At 34.1% G+C, this 19,167-nt stretch overlaps 2 protein-coding genes across 2 annotated transcripts; one reads left to right on the forward strand and one right to left on the reverse strand.

Moving 5' to 3' along the window:
• Positions 1-1,364: 1,364 nt before the first annotated feature.
• Positions 1,365-3,066, forward strand: LOC132044706 (uncharacterized). The gene is made up of 3 exons (XM_059435214.1): positions 1,365-1,529; positions 1,580-2,199; positions 2,844-3,066. The coding sequence occupies exons 1-3, from the start codon at positions 1,365-1,367 to the stop codon at positions 3,064-3,066; spliced, it is 1,008 nt and encodes a 335-aa protein (XP_059291197.1).
• A 2,037-nt stretch (positions 3,067-5,103) lies between these two features.
• LOC132044677 (transmembrane emp24 domain-containing protein p24beta3) lies at positions 5,104-12,111 on the reverse strand. Its single transcript, XM_059435182.1, has 4 exons — positions 11,793-12,111; positions 6,289-6,475; positions 6,062-6,169; positions 5,104-5,239 (listed from the first exon to the last, which is right to left on the reverse strand). The coding sequence occupies exons 1-4, from the start codon at positions 11,994-11,996 to the stop codon at positions 5,106-5,108; spliced, it is 633 nt and encodes a 210-aa protein (XP_059291165.1). The 5' UTR covers positions 11,997-12,111; the 3' UTR covers positions 5,104-5,105.
• Positions 12,112-19,167: the final 7,056 nt, after the last annotated feature.

Below are 19,167 nucleotides of genomic sequence, written 5' to 3' on the forward strand. Positions count from 1 at the left end.
ATTTGAGTGTATCTCATATGTATTTGACTCATATGTCTTTAATCTTATATGTATTTGAGCTTTTTATCTTGTATTTGAATATATTTGACTTCAGATACAAGTCAATCAGGCCAAATACATCTAACATCAACTAATACTACTTTTCTTTTCGGCAGATTAATCTCTCTATATTTTTTAGAGTAGGAATAAATGGGATAAAAATTATTTTGTCAATCTTTGTTAAATTCAGTCTCTACAGTGTGATATAAAATGACTCCAATAGAACACTTTCTAGGAATCCTCTTCTTTAAAAGTTTTAGTTTGAATTCAAACTTGTACCAAGAACTATTTATTTTGGAAAGTAATAAAATACTAATAATGGAACACATTCACTTTATCTTTTCCAATGAATGAACCTTGCCTTTTTTAAGGCTAGATTCGAACGTGGTCCTACAAGTGGTGTGAAAAAGAAACTTTTCTTCTCCACTATCTAGGAAAGAACACAAATGTTGTCACTTGTCAATTGTTTTGAATAAAATTGGCTACCGAGCTAGTCAAAGACCATTGAACTTATTTCATCATACTCGTTGTTTGGTTTTATCTTACATGAGCACGTGCGCATGTCCTCGTGGACTGACTATATCTATCTATATTATTATAAAAGTATGAATATAAATATTATTTGACCGAAATAGCCTTACGTATTAAACAATTTTTATACCTTTACTATTACTAATAATCCTAATTCTATTCAACTCCCAATCATCAACCGCAGTACCATAAAAATATTACCTTAATTACTAATTCTATTTCAACTAACCCACCTTCATTATAGCATCCTTTTACTAACCCACCTCAATTTGGCTCATTATATAGAATGAACGGCTATTTACTAATAAATATTACCTTGTATAGAACGGTTACTAATAAATATTCCTTAATTACTACTAATAAATATTCCTTTTTTAATTACTAATAATCCCATTTCAATTAACCTAACTAATTGCCGACTTTAACGTCTTCAATTAACCTATCTAATTACCGACTTTAACAACGTCTACTATACTAAAATCCTAATTTAATTTGACATGAGAGCCAAATAATTCTATAAAAAACCCATCGTTTCACACATTCTTCATCATAATTTTTCGGCATACTTCTCCAAAGGTATTATTTCTTTAGCATACTTCTCGAAAGGTATCATTTCTTTTCATGTTTATACTTTTACGCTTTGTCAATTGTCAATAGCTATTGCCAGCACAAGTTGCCTCTCCTCATTAGAAAAAAATTACATATTTTATTAGATAATAAAAGTTAATTTGTATTTAGAGTAGATATTGTTTTGCAACTTCTTCGTAGTTATTACAGGTGTTCTGAAAATAGCAATGGAATCAGACTTGGCAAAAGAATATGTGCCTATAAATAATCTTAGAAAGTCCGATGTTCAATGGGTAATAAAGGTATTAGTCATTGGAAGAGGACCGATAATAGAATATAAAAATGCAAGAGGTGATGGTTCTCGTATGCAGTTGATATTTGTGGACGAAAAGGTAATATTAGTTGCATATTTGTATTATTTTTCTTTCTTATTAAAGCAAAGCTGATAATATGGGATGAAGCGCCTATGACAAAGCGACAGATGATCGAAACAGTGGATAGGAGTTTTAGAGATATAATGGATGTCAAGAAACCATTTGGTGGAAAAGTAATAGTTTTTGGAGGTAATTTCCGTCAAGTACTGTCAATAGTTCCAAAAGCGACGAGAGCAGAGACCATAAATGCTAGCTTGGTAAAATCATACCTATGGCCTCAAATGGAAAAGATTCAGCTGAGAAGAAATATGAGAGTGAGAACAGATCCGGCCGTCAGTAATTTCTTGCTTCGTATCGGAAACGGAGAGGAGCGTTCGATAAAAGATGATTTGATCTTACTTCTAGACCAAATGGTTGTCAACTCAAATAATGATAGTAGTGGTGAAGATCGATTGGAAATATTTCCATCATTAAATGAAAATGGAAGTTGCGCAAAGTACATGACAGAGAGAGCTATCTTAGCTAGCAAAAACGAATATGTCGACAGACTAAATGATATGCTGATTGACAAGTTTCCTGGTGAAAGCAAAACGTTTCTCAGCTTCGACTCAGTAGAAGATGATACCAACAATTACCACCAGGAAGATTACTTAAACACTTTAACACCAAATGGCCTTCCACCACACAGGTTAGTTGTCACGTATATTATCATGCAATGCACTATTAAAAATTTTAAGAGTTGATTAAAGGGTTCAGCTGCATGTTCCATTTGTTCTGGATTTTTCCCTTGTAATTTTGGTTCAACTTCAATTTCTTGCATTCATTGTGTTGCACCAATTTATATTTTATTTGAGAGCTAAAACGCTGCCAAGATTAGTTTAATCTTTTTTATTTTATTATTCTTTAGAATAACGTCTATAAAAGTTAATGCTTCATTTTATTGTCCAATTACTGTATGTCATCTGATAAGTATAGTTTTAGTTTTATATTTTTGTGTAAGGATATTGTTAAAATTGTATTATCACATAATATAACGTAATATATTTAATTGATCTAGATGTGTAGTTATGTTTTGTAAATGAATATACCTTGTACATTTCTCTTTTCATAGCTAACCAAGCATGTGAATGCCTTTTGGTTTCTTTTTATATCATTTAAAAGATAAAAGGCATTCTTATTTTTGTTGGTCTAAATTCGATCATATATTTGTATAATGATATCTATGTATCCATATGAGAGATTAAACATGAACTACTCATTTTTGGGGCTACATAGGTCGTTTTTGCCTGCATATAATTGACAAACTTAAAATTTATTTGTTATTGCATACAGGTTGGTTTTGAAGAAAAATGCGCCCATCATGCTACTGAGAAACTTAGATCCATCAAATGGCTTATGCAATGGTACAAGGATGGTATGTAGAGGTTTTGACAATAACGTCATACTTGTGGAAATCATGATGGGTCAATGTGCTTTCAAGCATGTGTTCATCCCTGGAATTCAATTGTCGCGACCAGAAAATGAAGGAGATGCTTTTAAATTTATCCGAAAATAGTTTCCAGTGCGCTTGTGTTTTGGGATGACAATAAATAAAACACAAGGCCAAACAATCCCAAATGTTGGATTGTATTTGCCTCAACATGTTTTCTTGCATGGGCAATTGTATGTTACCCTTTCAAGAGGGATATCAATGTCGACAACAAAAGTCCTGATGATGGAGCAACCAAAACGTCAGAAGGGAACCTACATAAAAAACATTGTTTATAAAGTAGTCTTAGGTAATGTATACTCACATTGCATTTTTCATACTCTAACTACGTAACTATATTATCTAACTTACCTAAATTAATCATTTTGCAGGATGCCCAGCCATATTGAAATCAAGTATTGTGCTAACGTAATGACATTGATTCCAGACATTTAGATGTTTGTTGCATTTTTGGCTGTATATATAAAACTTTTTTATTTATTAAAATTTTGCCCCGCACATATATAATTGACTGAAAAATAACGTGCAGCACACGTTCATAGAGACTAGTAATGTTATAAATATTTGAGATAAGGATCAAAAACACACCCAACTATCACTTTTTTTTGAGTTTCATACCTAAACTATCAGAAGGTTGAGAAAACTACCTAAACTATCACTATCTAGTTTGCAAAACACACCTCAAATTATTAACTGAATGACGTATGCGATCTACACTCTCCATTTTATATAAAAATGTTGCCAAGTGTTGTCCATGTGGATAAATAATGTCACAATGGCACCTACATGGAAATTAAAAAAAAAAAAACTACTTGTTTTACAAAACAAACTGAAAAATCATAATTTTTGTAAAAAAATATCAAAAATTATAGAAATTGAAAAAAAAAAGGTTTAAAAAATGGAAAAGTTATTATTTATTTTTTTTTAAAAAGAAAATTGATTATTTAGTTTTCACATTTAAAAAAATCAACTTTTCCATTTTTTAAATCTTTTTTTTTTTCTGATTTTCTAAATTTTTTACAATTTTTTTTTTTAACATGCAGATTTTTTTTAAAAAAAAATAATGCAGTTTTTTTAATTATAAAAAAAATATTGTTTTTTAATTTTCATGTAGGTACCACCATAGCATTACTTATGCCAGTGAACAATTTTTTTGAGAAAATTTTAGCTTCACTTGTCTTTTGGAGAGTGAGTTCACACATTTGGAGAGTGAGGTGTGTTTTGCAAACTAGATAGTGATAGTTTATATAGTTTTCTCAACCTTATGATAGTTTAGGTATGAAACTCAAAAGAAGTGATAGTTAGGGTGTTTTTTTTACCGTTATCTCTAAATATTTTGGAGTATCTTTAGTGTTTCCGCACTTCCGCTCCACAGCATGACTCGAACCCTAGACCTACCAAACGTGGGTGAAAGTGTTTTACAAACCGAGCTGCCCTCACTTATCTCCTTTTAGTTGATTTGCAAAGTCTAACTTGTACGAAGTTTCTTGCGATTGAAATTAAAAAAATAGTTGAACTTTAACCATAGAGGAGACCTGGGTCGCTTATGAGTCCAAGGTCCATGATAGTGTTTTTTTTTTTTTTCTATTGCCAACCGATGTCCAGTATCGGCGTTGGGACTCGACTAATCTGAATTTACACACCGGGAAATTCCACAGTGGGGAGCAAAACGCTGCCTAAAAACGACTCCGTACCCAGAGAAAATTGAGCCCGAAACCTCGAGTTTATAGAGACATCAATTAGCTGGCGAGATTATGGTGCAAATATCTCAGATAATGTGGCAAAATTAGTATTAGCGGTCAATAACCCACCCATTTATTTGTGCAATCCATTGTCATTGATAGGAAAATTGTAAAAGTTGGTTCTTTTCTTTAAGGATAAAATTAAAAATGTCTAATTACTGAAATAAAACATAAATCAACGTTAATACAAAGTACCGTTAGATGAACATCTCATCATACTTGGATATGAATGGAGCTAATCTTATGAAATAATTCAGAATCAGTTTGCCACATACTTTTCTCTCAACTCCAACTGCTTACAAAACTCTCAACTCCTGTAGGACGTAGCCGAAAAAGACTACAGAGCTTCATAAATTTTGTCCATCAGATACGATTATAACCGATGGACTTACTGAATAGGCTTCGAATGTACAGGGCTTGTAGTCCACTTGCTAATATAAGTAGAGCATACTCTCCGACAGTGTAAAATACAACACGCTTGCGTGTACTCTCGTTAGCTACACCAGCAAGAAAACATGCACGTCAATGGTAGTTGTAGCAGATTAATGAGCTCAAAGTCCTAACCATGACCAAAAAAATGAAAACGGAATGCTACAAGAAGACTTTCCATATATCATAAGAAGAAATGGGAAAAGCTAAAGATAAATTTAACAGTCGGAAGAAAAATGATATACAACCTTAGGGCAATAGGAAAGTGCACCTCTTCAAATATCAGAGAACTTTTTTTTTTTTTTTGATAAGGAATCAGCTAGAGCTAATACTTATCAAAGAACTTTGTGTTACTCTCTTGTGTGTGTTCAAGTCATAAAACAAATGGACAGATAGTAAATGATGATTCATTTCCAGAATCAGATAAAAATCTTTTAGTATAGGAAATTTCAACCCAAGAAACGTATATACTAACAGCATCAGATTGAGATTATTCCAGCAATTATGAGCATCATAAAGCTATTAGCCTATCCAAATACTAGCTTATTGCTTACTATCCAGATCAACATGTATGAGCAACTCGTAACATTCTAATAAACCAAATAGGTTGCTGAAATCTGCGTGATTGCCACAGTCGTCAGGTGTCAGTATTTCAAGAACATGTTATGACTCATCAACAAAAGGTCTTGGCATAAACGTCCACGCCCGGTCAATGGTTTTTGTGACCATTTTCAGAATTAACCATTACTCATTCAAACGAAAAAGAAATAGCTGCCTATATCGAGAAGTCATTAAGCAAATCTACCAATTCAGGCAATATAAGGAGGGATGCATCTTTAGAAAGAGAAAGCAATTAAGTTTTTTTATTGAGAAAAAGATTGGAGACTCACTATGACGATGACGAGCATCACGTGCTCTCAAGTATTTCTGCTCTGATGTAACTGACTCCAATGCCTCTCTTAGTTCGGCAATTTTGACATTAACGGGGTCCAAATGTTCTGCAAGAAGTTCAGTAAGGGTTAGATCTAAAAAGAGAAATGGACAAACACAACATATAACATGCCTAACCGCTAATTTTGGCCATAAAAAGAACAATATCATAGCAAAGAAGACAAACCGTCTTTGGCGAGGTCATGCTCATTGGGAATGTGTCCAATATGTATGTAGAACGAGACTGTTTCTGGCGTTGAATGTGGATTATGGAAACAGAAATTGAACATCCCACTCCTTGGAGCCTTAAACTCAAATTTATCCCCTGATGTTCCCTTCATTGTGTGCACGACATTTCCGGAAGGCGATGTCACCTGTATGAGTGACAAAATCAGTAAAAGGAACCCATCCTGGCTTATAATCTCTTTTTCAGTAAGTAGCAGCAGAGAGAGCGGAATCCAAAGGAAAAAATGTGCTCTCTATGGTTTGCTTATGTAAAATATTTTCATTTCTAGCATGTCTTAAGCTTTTTTATTTCGCAAGCAAATTGAGGTTATGCATATATGTAAGACATATACATCGAGTTTGCCACTTCCTTTACTAAGTTCAATTAGCTGTGTTACTTTACTTTTGATCATTGGAATCATATCACATTCATCAGCCACAGCAAGACATGTCAATGGGTCAGAAACTGATTTGACATTAAGGGTGTGTTTGGTATGAAGGAAAATGTTTGTTGGAAAAAGTGAGTTTCTTACTTATTTTCAAGTCTGTGGTACATAAGTAGAAAAATGTTGTCCGAGGACATTTATTTGTCAGCGGGTGGGATGGTCAATGCGTGGGGTTGGGGGTGTTGGGGGGTGAGGAGGAGACAACGAGCTTTGAAGGCCAATTATGGAACTTATTTTTCCTACTCCCACTAGAGAAGTCATTTCCACATGTTTAAGAAACTTGTTTTCCTAGAGAAAATGTTGTCCAAAATATTTTGATCAACCAAAGATGGGAAAACTAGAAAACATTTTCCGGAAAATGTTCTCTCCATACCAAAAACACCCTAAGAAGTGTTGATTTCCCGTGACTTGTCATGAACACAGAGGACGAACATATTTATCTATTCCATCTTCACCAAGGTAGGATGGAAAATTCAACCCACCCTCAGTATTAACCTCCACCGGGCCATAGGTGACTTAGGTGAAGGATAATTTTGAGGGAAGCCAGGATACGAGTAGGATGGATAGGACATTGTTATGCACCAGGGATTGTGAGTGTCATAAGAAATGTATTTACTAACTTTATTAAATTCTACTTCTATAATCTTTTAATTGTGCATGGATTTAGAAGACAGAAATCTATTGCCAAAATTAGAGTTTTAGATTTGCACATATGCTTTACAAATGCCGGGTAACATGATGGGCATTGGACATGAAAAACCGACCCACCGCGGCAGGGGAGGTTGCGTATAATAGGCTGTTATAGGCGGATTGAAGTTATCATCTCCACCCCACAGATCCACTGCCATTCCTACAGCAAGAGAGTATATCTGCTCAAAAAAACCACTAACAAGTAGTACCAGATTATTCTCAAGATTGTCGCTTCTCTGTCTATCAAGATTTTTTTTTTAAAAAAAAATCGTTTTCACCATTTCTAGCATTGTTGCGTTATGGGTTTTAGAAGATATTTCTCTCTCAGTGCATTGAAGGCCTTTCAGGTTTATGAAGAAGCCCTTTGTATCCGTGATAATATGGTAGATTGACTGGGAAAGTTGATAGTTGGAAATAAGGTCACATAGAAGAGCTAGTGGGTTTTAGCATGTGCAGACGAGGCTCGAGGTAGGAGGTGGAGGGAGGAGAAGAATAAAATGTGAAGAAGGATGCAGTAGTTGTATAATTGGAGAGGGCTTCAGAAGTCACCGATTGTGGTATGACCCGGAAAAAAAAAAAAAAAAGTGAGGTTCATTAAAGATGATAGAGGCACAGTGCTCAAGAGCTAGTGTTAGATAAAAAAAAGGTTTAAGCAAACAACCTCGAACTACTCAAATCCCTACTTGAGTAGTATCACTCAGTGTAAGATGCCTCAACAGATATCAGTTCATAAGCTCGTCGCTCAGCAACTGATGCTTGAAAGATTTGTTTCAGTGATGTATTATCTAGGCGAGTGAGACAAATGGTAAGCTCTATGCTACATCAAATGAGAAGGTCAATCCTAGCTGAGGGTCATCCCTCCGGAGAGTATCATATACATAGGATCTAAAAGTAAAACAACATACCCAGTGTAATCCCACCAGTGGGGTCTGGGGAGATTAGGGTGTACACAGACCTTACCCTACCTTGGGAGGTAGAGAGGTTGTTTCCGATAGACCCACGGGCCACATCTACGGAAAAGCATTTAAAAGCAGATCGCAAAAGAAACAATGGAAGCGAAGAAGCCATGGCAAAATGCTATAGAAAGCATGACAAGGCATTTTGAAAAAAGGAGCCGTAACTACAACAAAATAATATGACAAACGAAGAAACATCAGATACTATAAGAAATCGAATGACAAGAAACTAAAGGAGTAATACTACGACTACCCATTTGGAAGGATAAGCGAGACAACACTCTACGGATAGCATCTAAAAGTGAAGTTAGATAATCCAAACATTTAGTAGGCGTTTGGCCATAGATACCAAAACAAATTCACTTTTTTTTGGAATTTTTGAAGTTGGAGTTGGAGTTGGAGTTGTGCTTGGCCATAGTTTTTGAAATTGTAGTTTTTGGTGAAATGTAGTTCTAAAAAAGTGAAAAAAAGTGAATTTTTTTTTGAAAAACAAGTTTTTTGAATTCTTGGTATTCCGGAATACAACTTCAAGTTGTATTTGGAATATTTATGGCCAAACGCCCAAAAGTAAAAAAAGTGCAAAAAAAATTCCGGAAAAAAGTGAATAATTTTTATGGCCAAACGGCACCTTAAATTTAATCCCTTAGATTCTATGGCCTCTTGGATCAGATAAGATAGCTCTGTTTGACAAACTGGGGACTCAAAAGTAGGCAGATGCTCATAAGTCAGTCCAAGGCCAAGCTAGTTGGAGCAGAGCAGATACCTAAGCAATGAGAAATCTGGAATCATGGAGCTCGTAGGTGTAGAAGTACTAAGTTGTCAAACTTATTGGACTCTCTCACTTAGTGTTAACCCACAAAGCTGCAATGCTCCATTCAACATGAAGGATGTTTCTTAATGGGGACACTGCGGATGCAATGTCCAAAAATCTTTTGGATTTTGTGCACTTAAGCACATCTATTAAGTATTTCAATAGGCAAAAACTTCAATGACCTTCACACACATCAAATCACATGTTGATAACCAACTCCCTATTTTAGACTTAGAAAAAGCAAGGATAAGAATAAAGAAACAAAAGAGCTATGAATTGTTTATTCGATGCGTAGCAAAAGAGAGGTAAAATATGCTTTGCTTACTTATCCTAGACCACGATAAAAAAAATTATAAGCTCAACTTAGCTAATAGAAAGAATATTTCCACATAAAAAGTATTAGGATGCTTTAGTGAAGGAAAATCATTTCGTTAATCATCTTTTAATGTTAGAAGTTAAAACGGGACATATGATTGTCCTGGATGGTGGTTTTGAGGGATATGGTGGAAGGCGACAACGTAAACTAGGAAAACTGATGCTAGTTATTAGATAACACTGAGAGCATCTAGAATAGCAATTAGTTGCAGACGAAATGATAGAAGAAGACTTGTGCTAGGTTATACTCCTGTTAAAATGTCCATTTTCTCAAACATGTACACATTTTCCTCTCTTCTAAATCTAATGATCACAATCTTAAAACATCATCGCGGGAAGGAAAGAATAAGCTATATTCTTTTAACCTTTAATTTAAATCATGCTAATTCTAAATAAACTTTGACAGTTAACGCAACAAAAACCTTGAACAAGCATATACTTTTTACGGAAAAATGTTCTCCCCGGCAACTTTCATTTCATATGCCTGTAATTCTTCTAACTAATCTGAGTATATAGATCTTTGCAGCTATATGTATGATGAAGAAGAAGTACGTGCAAAGCTAACAGAAACTCTTCTCCTCACCATTCTAATCCACACAACTTAAAGGGAGTGAAGAAAGCAAATACAAATCTTGAGACAAAGCAACACCATATGACCAAAAATTCCTTTTATTTACAAGACCGAATGTGATCCAATCACAATTGCTCTGGAAACTAGTTGTAGGCAAAAATCAAGGTTATGTGGTTAAAAGATAGAAATTGCAATACAAAATCTTTCCATTGCTCCAGCTATAGTTACCAAAAGAAGAAATTTCTTAGAAACATTGAGCCAAAGGGATTAGTATTCGAAGGAGAAGAGAAGGTGGGAATACAATCAAAGGGTTCTATACACATCTATATAGGGAGGATGTAGTTTGGAGTCCTAGACTGGAGGGTGTAGACTTTAGCAATATATTATGGGGAAGAGGGGAGGAGATGAGGAGGGAGTGGTTCAAGAGGAATTTTCCGACAAAGTAGTTAAGAATTGTGTTGGGGACAAGTCCCAAGCTTTTGATGGTCTCTTATGGCTTCTTTCAAGAATGCCAAGAGACTGATTAAAGATGATATCATCGAAGAACCAGTTCTTTAGTCAAAATCGGCACATATGAAAGGAGACTTAATACATCTTTGCCATTATTAAGAAGCATCTATGAGATTCTTGCAAACGTGCTTCCTTTTAGAATGCCTTCATGAATGATATAGCTCCGAAAAATATCATGAGCTATATAATCAATATGAACATCAAGTAGGAAAAGACAACAACTGATAATTCACCTAATCAGCTTCGACGCGTGCTTTTTAATACATAAATGGTGATAGTTCAGGTATCGAACTCGTGAAAAAGCGATGGTTCATGTGCGTTTTTGACCATCAACTCAATCTTTTGCAAAGAATCATATTTATCGCGGGATTTCTCCTTTTCACACTATAAAAAATAGGATCTAACAACAATTAAACTAAATCAACTTGACACTTTAATCAAACTAAACATAAACATCAAAAATTTAATACTTGGGAGAAAGGGGCAAAAAGGTAATTACAGTGAAATCAATGCCAGGATGATCGGAACTCCAGATAATATCGCCATCTATGTATTAAAACACACCTAGTTGAGTCGATGGTGATAGTTCATGTAGGAAAAGGGAACAACTATAATTGGCCTAATTAATCAAACACTTGATAGTTGGAGCGTGAAACTCGCGAAACAAGTGATAGCCATCTATGTATTAAAACACACCTAGTTGAGTAGATGGTGATAGTTCACGTAGGAAAAGGGAACAACTATAATTGGCCTAATTAATCAAACACTTGATAGTTGGGAGCATGAAACTCGCGAAACAAGTGATAGCCATCTATGTATTAAAACACACCCAAGTTGAGTAGATGGTGATAGTTCGCGTAGGAAAGGGAACAACTATAATTGGCTAATTAATCAAACACTTGATAGTTGGGAGCATGAAACTCGCGAAACAAGTGATAATCCAGGTGTGTTTTTTTTTTACCATTAACTCTACTTAAAAGTGATCTATTCCTTTCACACTATACAAAAATAGGATCTAGCAACAATCAAACTAAATCAACTCCACACTTTCAAACAACTAAACATAAAAATCAAATTCGTATAAAGGAGGGGTAAAAAGGTAATTACAGTGAAATCGATGCCAGGATGATCGGAACTCCAAAAAATATCATGATCTACAACAACAAAGTTCCCGGAAATCGTATCGCCTTCATACAACACGTATTCTTGAACGCATTCCACGTCATTTACCGTCACTGATAACGCCGTTAACTCACCGACGAAACTGAATAACAAAATCGCTACCAAAACTAACGCCTTCCAGCACTTCATTCTGGTAATGTACAATTTTTGTAATTTTTTGGGCTTAGAATTGTAATTTTGTAACAAAATCGCTAGCAAAACTGAAATGGAGACGTGTATATGACGTGCGGAGATGGAGTGTTTGACTTTACATTGGGAGAGGGTTTTATATGACTAGAAAAAGTAAAAAATGGTCCCTTATGTTTGAGGATAGTTCAACATAGTCCCTCAAGTATATATGTTGTAGTTTTGGTCCTTCAAGTTTACCAGAAGCTAACACTATTAGTCCATGTAAAATACTATTTACCAAACTCCGTCGGTTAGATTTGACGGAAATAATGGATTTTTTTTTTTTGGTAATTATAAACACCAAGAAAGCCTCGTCAAATCCTAAATATGCAACTTTTCAGACTCCACTAGACGCTAAGAAGATATATATAAAAAAATAGCAGAAATTACACCTCAAAAAGCTGCACCAGACTTTACAGATAAATTAAAAATAGCATAAGGGACATTTTTTTGTCATTTTCTCAATGTTTTTATAATGAAAAGTTATGAGCCTATGCACTCCTCGTCATTTACAGTTACCGATGACGCCGATGGGTCACCAATGAAACCGAATAACAGAATCGCTACTAGAGCTAAGACTCTGGAGCACTTTGCTCCTGCTCCGGCTCTGGCTCTGGTTTCCATTTCGGCCAGCGAGTTTTCCGTTAGTTTTCGTCGGAATCGTGGTAAATGGATGGAGACGTGTATATTGACGTGCGGAGATGGAGTTTTGACTTTATACTGTAAGATGCTTTTATATTGAAAAGATACGACTACGCTAACACAAATCAGAAAAATAAAGGGAAAATAACCCTCTATGACTATTTAGGAAAAATAATTACCCGAAATAGCCCATGTTTGTAAAATTACCCGAAATGGCCCAATTTGTACCCCTCACTTCAAAAGCCTGTTGTATATTTGTACCCTTACTATAATTGAAAAAATATTATATATTATTGTATACAGTTGAATTTTTTTGGATATAAACACCTCTTATATATTATTATACACTTTTATACAAGGTTATTACATTGTCTACTCCAGATGTATAAAATTGTATATTGTTGTATAATGTTATATATTGTGAAAAAGTGATTATACAGTGTGTAATTTAAAATATGGCTACGCAAATATAATTTTGTATGCTAGGTTGTACATCATTGAATTTCTCCAAAAAAATAAAAGAGATAGTATTCCCTCCGTCCCAAATTGTTTGACACTTTTCGATTTTCGAGAGTCAAGCGAGTTATTCTTTGACCGTGATTTTTTGTTATGTATTTTAAACATTTTAAATTATTAATTATGGTGACTTATAGTTCTTTTTACGTTGTTTCCAAATATGTAAATTTTATTTCGAAAAATTGAAAGAACACGTGGTCAAAATTAAGAAGTTTGACTTTCGAAAAGTGAAAATTGTCAAACAAGTTGGGATGGAGGGAGTAGCATTTTTGGTCCCTAAATTATAGGTTAGTCTGATTTTGGTCCTTGTGATATCTGATGAAGCACATTTAACCTTCAAAAGACATATGTGTTTTTAGTCTTTTTTATGTAAGACTTATATTGTATTTGAACTACTTTTAGAACTATATTACTGGTAACTATAGAGTAACAATACAAACTTAACATGATATGTGAGTAATTAAGTGGTGGAACGACTAATGATTATGGTAAATTTGTGAATATTCATAAGCAAGGGACTAAAAGTGCATATTTCAATTAATCGAAGGTTAAATGTGCTTAGTTAGATATTACAAGAATCAAGATTAGAATTTATCATACTTGAGAGACAAAAAGTGCTATTAACCCAAAATAAAATAATTGCGGACTTAAACAACATCATTTGGGTGACAAGTCAAGTTGAGTCTTGCATTACCAAAATTAATACTCTACATTACTTGATAAACTTTTGGGAGATTTATACAAATATGTTATTTTCGTGCCACTATTTAGGTTTTAATTTGTTAAAAAAGTCGTGCAAAATAATTTTTGGTGAAAAGGTGAAATTTAATTCCTAGTGGATCGCTAGGAGACTTGTCTTGTCATATCTCATGGCGAATTACCATGAATTTAATGTAAAATGTCCTAGCAAATCATCAGGAATTTCTAATGAGTTTGTCCTAAGTCTGCCGAATTATTTGGAGTATAATGCTAGTGTCCTAACTTCGGAACGAGTTGTCCATAAATTCTAACATATCACTAGAATTTTTTTATGGATAATAAGTCCCGGTGAATTATCAAGACTTTAGTACAAATTGTATCGTGACTTTTGAAATAAGTTATTCACAATTCTTGGTGGACCACCTGGGAAGTTTCATCAACATATTTTTATTTCATAGTTAATCTAATTTGATCCAAAACAATTTTAGATGACTCCAATTTTGATATCCAACCTTTTAATATCAATTCGAAACTTTTCCCAACAGTTAGATTCAAAGTAAACCTTTAAAAATCAATAGACATACATTGTATTCTTCAATAACCAAGCTCAACATAACCCAACGATGGTGTTCTTCGACCAAACCAATCACAAATAAATAATGAATCTTCAATTTTCTGCGACGCATGTGAAGCGGTTGGAGAAAAGGAGGGAAAAAAGAGGAAAAGAAAAAGAAGAGGGGGAGAGGAGTAGGAGTAGTAGTAGTAGTAGTTCTAGCCAACAACAACAACAACAACAACAAACCCAGTGTGATCCCACAAGTGGGTATGGGGAGGGTAGGATGTACACAGACCTTACCTTTACCTTTGTGAGGTAGAGAGACTGTCCGATAGACCTTTGGGTCAGAAAAATTACCTAGCACAATAATGTCGGAAAGTAGTAGTTATAGCCAATGTTTATATTTGCACTACTTTTCTTTACGGCGATAAAAGTTAGATAGGGTTCTTAAAAAGTACACCCACTGAATATTCTTCCTGACTTTAAAAGACCCAGTAAAAAAATTCATTACCCTTTGGGTTGAGTTAGGACCTTGCCCACCCAACTGAATCCAATCTGAAACAAATAAGAAAAATCTTAAGATTATACTGATGATAGGAATCAAGATAACCATCAAGATCGTTGGATTTCAATTGAAGGTTACTTTTGCAGTTTGGAGGCTACATGTGTAATTAGGCCATCAATTGAGGACTATATATGTAATTGGCGGTTGTATTTATGATTTGATTATCCTTGTAATTGTGCAGAAATTTACACAGAATACAAAATTTGGATAGGAGTAGTAATTTTTTTTAAAATATGATAACTTCCAGAAATTTTCACAAATACAATTTATGTACACCTTTTTAAAACTTCTTAATTAAATTAAAATACAAATTTCAATTATCTCTTAAATATCTCATTACAGAACTTGAAAAATATGGATTATGCCAATCAAAATGTAATAACTTAAATTCATTCATAATAACCTCACATTCCCTCTTACCTAAACTGTAGGTAGATTATTAGCTTTCCAAGTTCATTATATATATTTTGAATAAATACAATACATTAATGTACTCAAATATGCATATATTTTATGTTGAGCTAATTAAAATAATACCCAGGCTAGTCAGTAGATGCAACAAACTAATAAAGCTAGAAATAAACAAGGACATACAATCTAAAAATAGTGATGTTCTTACGTTCTTTTGAAAGAAATCGTCGTCGACCAGTTCTTTAGCTTCTGGTTTGGAGCAACTCCGTCGTTCAGGGACGCATAGCCTTTCTTCCGGCATCTTCTACTTATTAGCCAAAGAGCTCGCCATCAGAACTAACAATAAGGAAATGTCAATTAGTATTACCATCTTCTACGTAATACTAAAGGATAATCTTTGTCTGGTTGTATGAACTAAAAGAATTAAGTGTCTGCATAACATTTTTGATATAAGAACCTGGGCTCTAGATGCAATTTAGCTTTCAAATGTCACCTAAGAACATCACAAATCAGATGAGAATTTGAAGCAACGAGAACTAAATTGCATTAAGAGAAAACGTGGTAGTGCATTTTCTGATTTCAACATTGAACCACACCACCACGTTCTGCACAGAAACAAAACTTCTTTTCTTTCCCTTTTTTCCCTTTCAAAAGGTCAATTTTGATTTCCTTTTAGACTTAAGGTGTGTCTGGGATGGTGAAAAATGATTCCTATTTTCCCTTGTTTGGTTACTAAATATCTTGGAAAGTGTTTTCCTTAAAAATTTGAGGGAAAACATTTTCCGGATCAATAAAAACACACTAAAAAGAATTAGCGTATGCCTTAGATAGGAGGAAGTTGATATTGTGTGTCTACAAGAGAGTAGAGACTAAGTTGACGAGGACAATTTTACAGATTTTCTTATTGCGATGATATACAACACTTTTGTTACACTAGTAGAATTAGGTCTAATGAAGTAAAGGTCATAAAACATATGAGAATTAGAGAACATGTGGTCTAGATGGTATAAAAATTTCACAATCAAAATAGTGTCCTTATAGAGATTTAGAAGTTAAGACCAGTCAAGGTGGTTTTCTCAATGAAAGATTTCAGTAGGTCAAACACAAAGACCTACTAACATATTTTAGAAGCTAACTCTTGTTACACAACTCCTACACAATCATCCTGCTATTATTCTATCCTTTTTCAAATGATAGCACATACAGTATACAATTACATGTCCTAGTATTATTTTTTGATAAGTACATGTCCTAGTACTATTGAACGGGCTCCAAGAGGAAAAAGTAAAAGGTAGCAATTTTTCACTTTACAGAGAAATAAAAGTGAGTCCTGCCATCTAGACGATAAAAGATGATACACAAATTGTCATATCCAGTCTTTCTACCCTTGCAATTGTAGTCTTAACTCCTAATTTCAACTGATGAAACTCAATCATATCATAAGATTTTGCAACACACAACACATGCTATCGCCTGGTAAAGTGAAACTGTTGGCGCACCTATCATTTATAGGCACAAGCCTGCAATTATTCTTATATATATATATTAGTCTAAAGTTTACAAATAAATAAATTTACAGAAACAAACTAGATTGTCACACGAGCTAATTTAAAAGGCAACAAACAAGGATGTATACCTCAAATAAATAGTAAGGTTGTAACTCGCTCTCCTGGATCTGTTGGTGGTACCTCTCCCAAAGAGGTATAACTATTTTTCCATTTGGGTCTTCGCAATATTCTTCATCTGAATCATACGTACTATAAGTCGGTATTATTGGACTGTCATCATCCGAGAAACTCATGGTATGGCACTGGAAGTTATGTTACGTGATCACAAAGGGCAACAGGCTTGGTGGAATTCTATTATTAGACCTTAAAGTTCATTGGCACTTTTGCTTCTTAAGGGAGGAAGAATGTCTATTATTCATAATTGAGGGGAAATTGGATTTTAAAGTAAACTTGGGAGTGTGAATGATTTTGAAACTAAAATTAATACCTTGGCAAATAATTGCCAAAACTATATACTAGACTTCCCGTCACTCATTATTCTTGCACCATAAGCATATCAAAAATGGGAATTTATCTAGTATCATACCTTTCACCCCTAGCAAATTTGGCCTTCCTGAAATTTCCATTTGCTAATTAAGCATATAAGGACCGCACCAACCAAGGGAATAGCATACGAATGACACACGAAACTTGATAGTCATTCACATTGTTGTTATGCTCAAAACAGTGTCTAACAAGCTTTATTATTCCATTAGCTGTCTCATATGCCTTATTTTTCAATTTAAGATATAACCAAATGGGTTTTTTTTACATCAAGACCCATCGCGTTCCATTCAATTACTGTATCGGGGGAAAATTCAAAGGTATCTAGACCGTCCCTATCAAACTATTGAGTGTGCAACCAGTTATAAAATGATTTGTCTCTTATCGGACCCCAAAATAAGAGTGATTGGTGCACCCATTTGGCATGCTCTTAGCCAAAAAAAATGTTAGGAAAAAAACTAATCAATTCATTCAAATAAATACTAAATAAAATCTGTATGAACACAATGAGAAAATTACTTCCACTTAGATACGTCCTAGTTGTTGAAGAGTTCATTAAAACCACGTAGATCATGACGTATCACCGGTGGTTTAGGGCATTTTACTGCATTATTAACTATTGAATTAAACTTCATATTAATCAATCACGTAATGTTCATGTATTTACATGCATTGAAAATAAAAAATGTTAGTACAAATGATCAAAATATAGAAAATAAATTAAAGTATATTTATTTATTTGAGTACAAACCAGTGTTACACGGGATTAGAAAGTTGCTGAGTACAATTATGCCATCTTTCCTCAAAAAGATTCCATTTTTCACATTGTCATGAACAACTGGTTCATGCAACTCCTTCAATGCATGCGCGATTTGTCTAGTACTTTAAAAATTAAAATTAGTGAACTTGATTTAAATAAATACTGTAATAAAAATAAAAAAGTGAAAATGGGCGAGCTTACCTAAGCTTATCTCGAACTTCTTCGCTAAATCCAATGACATCTCCATTGAAATTATAATATCAAACAAATTTGAGTTCTTTTATCCAAGTTTGCTATGAAATTAGGGGTTCCACGATGGCCCACACTTCGTTATTAACTTCTATTGCACCAAGAGGCTTTGCAAAGTGTATGCTATTGAGGTTATATAAAGTATTAACAAAACGCATTGCTCGTGTTAAGTCAGGATCGAAATGTGCAGTACACTTCACATCCTTTGTAATTGAGCCTCTGTGCGTTGTAACCGTGTCGTTCCATGTGTTGACAGATATCTTTTCAAAAATTTGAAGGTTGGAAATGCTCATTCTGTTATTGGTAAACAGAAACAAGAACCATTACAACTCGAAATCGGAGGTGGCTCGAGTTAAGGGGGCCGGGTTGGCCCAACACGACTTCATTGACAATCTTAGAATATTTTGTAGTACTGCACTCAACCAGTACGTACTCCACGCCAACTTTTCTATTATTGGTTCGTCTCTTTCTACTCTAAAACCTTTTATTTATTGATTATTTTTGTTAGTTTTATGCTTTTTTTTTCTTTTAAATTTTTGACATTAATTTCATATAGAGGGACGATATTAATTTTATTTTCTCCCTTTTGGTGGAACTCTCGCCAAAATTCAAACATCGTAAAATAAAAAAGGACAAACAATAACATATGAAGCAAAAAATGCAAGGGGATAAAAAAGGCATAA

The sequence above is a fragment of the Lycium ferocissimum genome, unplaced genomic scaffold (genome assembly GCF_029784015.1).
Source record: "Lycium ferocissimum isolate CSIRO_LF1 unplaced genomic scaffold, AGI_CSIRO_Lferr_CH_V1 ctg51, whole genome shotgun sequence".
Taxonomy (NCBI): Eukaryota; Viridiplantae; Streptophyta; class Magnoliopsida; order Solanales; family Solanaceae; genus Lycium; species Lycium ferocissimum.